The following is a 3713-nucleotide window of genomic DNA, read 5'->3' as shown; positions in this document are numbered from 1 at the left end:
CCGAGAGTAGAGTAAGCATGAAATGTTTACGGGCCTAATGTCATCTCGGTGGACACCCGAACGGCACCGTACAGGAAGAGAGGAACGCCACCACCCGTTCAGCGCGATGCCTTGCCATTTGAACGCAAGGTTTTTTGAGGAAAGGATATGGCGCAGTAATTCTCTGCCATCTCGGTGGACACCCGAACCGCACCGTAATGGAAGGGAGGAACGCCACCACCCGTTCGGCGCGATGCCTTGCCCTTTGAACGCAGCGCTTCTCCCCCGGGGCCCCTGTGCGCCAGCGCGGCTTTGCTTCGATGCGCGAAGCCCCTAAGAGATCATGTATGACAACGAAGTGTATCGTGGCATTTATGTGCTTTTTGCACGCGTTAATAGAAATCGGAAATTATAATTCCGTGCATTATCAAACGCACAGCGACTGATATCTTGATAAACATTGAGACGGCACTGGCAGCAGTTATTTTTTGTGACTCCTTTGGAGACCAACCGGCGCTTGCATGCCGGTCGCGTAGGAGGGCTTGGAGAGTCCTTTTTGTCTTTCCTCTGATCTTTTACTCTCCTCTATCTGCACGTGGCAGCGGTGGTGGCTTGGCTCGAGCCAGTAGCAGGCCCGTGCAATTTCCTCTTCATCCTTCTCTCAGTCACAACAACAACAACAACAAATCTCGTTAAGTCTCGTACGGTGCCCGGATGCCGTTACGCTGCCCGTCGAGCCAGCGGATCATCGAGCTTTTCCTGTCCAGGCGGGCCCCCGGATCCAGCGTCCCGGAGGTCCTGCCTGCCGTCCTGCTGCCCGGCGCCGCGCCCCTGCCGTGGTGACCCGGGCCCCGTCGCGATGGAGAGACCCTGCCCTGCAGTGCGCCCCACAAAGGCGCAATGCTTTTTGTTTACTGTGCCGGAACCTGTTCCGGCCGATCGCCTCATCGACCTGCTCGAGGAGGTGCTCGGAGTCGGGGGGCTGACATATTTGCAGCACCTTGGTGGTTTACGTTTCCTGGCGGCCGTGGCTTCCATGGCGCAGGCAGCGAAAATGGTGGCGTTGGGCTCGCTGCTCATCGCCGGAAAGGAGGTGCCACTGGAGCAGATGGGGGTTCCAGTGGTGCACGTGACGGTTTTCCGTCTCCCCCGGTGCGTCAGCAACCAGGACCTCGCCGCGGCGTTCCAACCGTACGGGAAGGTGCGCGCCATCACCGAGGTTGCCTTCCAGTCCAGGAACCGCATCGGGAACGGCACGCGCCTGGTGAAGCTTGAGATGACCCGGGCTCCGCCGAACTTCCTGACGGTGGCCGGTGTTCGAGCCATGATTGAATACCGAGGCATGAAACGCGTCTGTTCCCGGTGCGGCGCCGAGGGCCACTTCGGCGCTACGTGTAAGGCGGTGCTCTGCGGCCGGTGCGGCGCGTACGGACACATCGGCGCCAACTGCAAGCCGGTATGCAAGAGGTGCGGAGGCGACCACCCGTCCTCCGACTGCGTCGTGCCGCGGTCCTACGCGGCGGCCGCGGCTGCTGCGGCAGCCAGACCTTCCCAGGAGCCTGGTGTGCAACCCGGGCCGAAGGCGACACCTGAGGGGGCTGGCGCCGGTTCGAGCGGCGCGGCACAGGAGGCGGCGGCGAGCCCTCTCGAGGGGGCTGACGTGCGGGACGACGCCGCGACCAAGCCCGATGACGACCAGGCGGGCACGGAGACGGCGGGCACCTCGTCCGGCCAATCCGCGACGGAGCTGTCTACGGGCAACTCCGACGTCGCGGAATCGACCTCGTCCGAGTCTGACGACTCGCAGAGCGAGTCCTCTTTTGTGGAACCTCCGAGTTTGGAGGTTTCGCTGCTTGACGCGCCCACGGCGGCGCAGCACGAGGGCGCGGGCACGGACACCACGTCGCCTGGCTCGCCCTCCCCCAGTGACACCCTGCACACACCCGTGAAGGACGCCCCGAGCAGCGACGGCTCAAGCGAGTCGCGACCGAAGCCGCCGCACATCCTGGTCGCCCAGCCGCCGCAGGGCCCGTGCGCAGCTAAGTTGGTGCGGGGGGCGCGCAAGGCTCTCGAGCTCGACGACCCCAAGCGCCAGCTCTCCTCGTCGTCGGACGGCGGCGCGACCTGCTCTTCGGCCACCCAGGCGCCGAAGAAGAAACCGAGGACGGCAGACGACGACTGCGACGGCGTCCACATGGACGTCGAGGGAAACGAATAGTTTCCGCCATGGCGCCTCCTCGCCGGACTTCAGGCCCTGCTGGGCCTTTTCCTCCTCCCCTCCCTGCTCGGCGGCCGCCCGAGCGCCGTTCTTTCGACGCTCTACGGCGCCGTTATCTTTTCGGCGCGCTGGCTCCGTCGGCGCGTTTGGCGAACGATGGACGGTGTTTGCGCGGTGGAGTGTGTTGGTGCGTGTGTGACTGTGTGTTGCTGCCGCAGCCGCGCGCATCGGCCGGACCTTTCCACACCGCGCAACCATTAGCACCGCTTGGCATCGTCGTCCCGCCGCCGCGGGGCCGCCAGCCAGGACGCCAGCAGGGACCCGGGACGCCTCCCAAGCGCCTCGACGCCCCCCCCCCCCCCCCCCAAGCGCCGGTGTATCAACGCACTCGCAGACTCTATCCGCAGAACTGTACTGTGAGTCCGTCAGCGTTTTGTTTTGTTTACTTGTTTCGTTGTTTATTTTTGTTACATTGCTTCCTTTATTTTCATGATGGCTGTTTTTCGTTTCGCCTCCTTTAACGCGCAGGGTTTTCGCTCTCCCGATAAGCAACGGGAGGTGCTTCACCTTGCGCGTTCGTACCAAATTGATGTTTTGTTTTTGCAGGAGTGTAATTTTCGCACCCCTGCAGACGTTATTTCTTTCCGTTCACGCTTTCATGTCGATGCTTTCTTTTCCTTGACGGACTCACGGTCTTGCGGTGTGGGCGTTGTTTTCCTCACGCCGGCTTTCCGCGCAGGTGCGCATTGTACCTTTGGTTACGATGGTCGAGTACTGGTGGTGGACATTTTCCTCGACGGGCGGAGGACTCGCTTTGTAAACCTGTACGCGCCCGTCACGCGATCTCTGACAGGCGAGTTTTTCCGCTCTCTTACATCCCACCTGCTTGAATCCGTGTCATATGTCCTGCTGGGGGATTTTAATTGCGTCCTAGACTCGTGGCGCGACATTCAGGGCCCCGGTCAAGGTGCGTCCAATTATTACGCCAAGGAGCTAGGCAAACTGGTTCGCCAGCTGCACCTTACGGACGCGTGGGTCGAACTGCACGGGAACCTTTTCGTGGCCGCACGTGCTAGGGGCCGTAGCGCCAGTCGAATCGACCGGGTGTACCTACCTCCAGCCCTCGTGCCGCAACTAGTATCCTGCGAGGTAGTGCCATTTCCACCAGGCGCCCGAGCACTCAGCGACCACTTACCTGTCGCGGTATCCTTGAGGTGCGCTTCGGGCCGAATTGCGACGTTCTCTACTTGGAGAATGGACATCTCACTCTTGGTGGACGACCAGAGCATTCGCGACATCCGTGCAGATTTGGTGGACTCTGTTGCCCTCTTTGAGTTCAGTCCCTTGATTTGGGACGGCCTGAAAACACGATGGCGAGAAGTTCTCATTCGGGCTGGCAGAGCAAAGCACGCGCGGAGGACTGCGGCGCTCAACGACGTGCTACGCCGCATGCGTATCGTGAAGCAAGGGGGTGAGCTCACCTTTGCGATGCGAGAGTACCTGGACACTCTTCGCG

At 61.5% G+C, this 3713-nt stretch overlaps 1 protein-coding gene across 1 annotated transcript; it reads left to right on the top strand.

Annotated features, from left to right (window-relative positions):
* Window positions 1-578: 578 nt before the first annotated feature.
* Window positions 579-3352, top strand: LOC149371093 (uncharacterized). The gene is made up of 2 exons (XM_089564579.1): window positions 579-670; window positions 747-3352. Exon 2 carries the CDS (start codon window positions 839-841, stop codon window positions 2195-2197), a length of 1359 nt encoding a protein of 452 aa, XP_089420705.1. The 5' UTR covers window positions 579-670; window positions 747-838; the 3' UTR covers window positions 2198-3352.
* Window positions 3353-3713: the final 361 nt, after the last annotated feature.

This window comes from Amblyomma mixtum, chromosome 1, assembly GCF_055824585.1.
Source record: "Amblyomma mixtum isolate Tamu chromosome 1, ASM5582458v1, whole genome shotgun sequence".
In the NCBI taxonomy this organism is placed as follows: Eukaryota; Metazoa; Arthropoda; class Arachnida; order Ixodida; family Ixodidae; genus Amblyomma; species Amblyomma mixtum.
The sequence above is the reverse complement of the archived record's forward strand: the minus strand, read 5'-3'. Positions and strand labels throughout refer to the sequence as shown.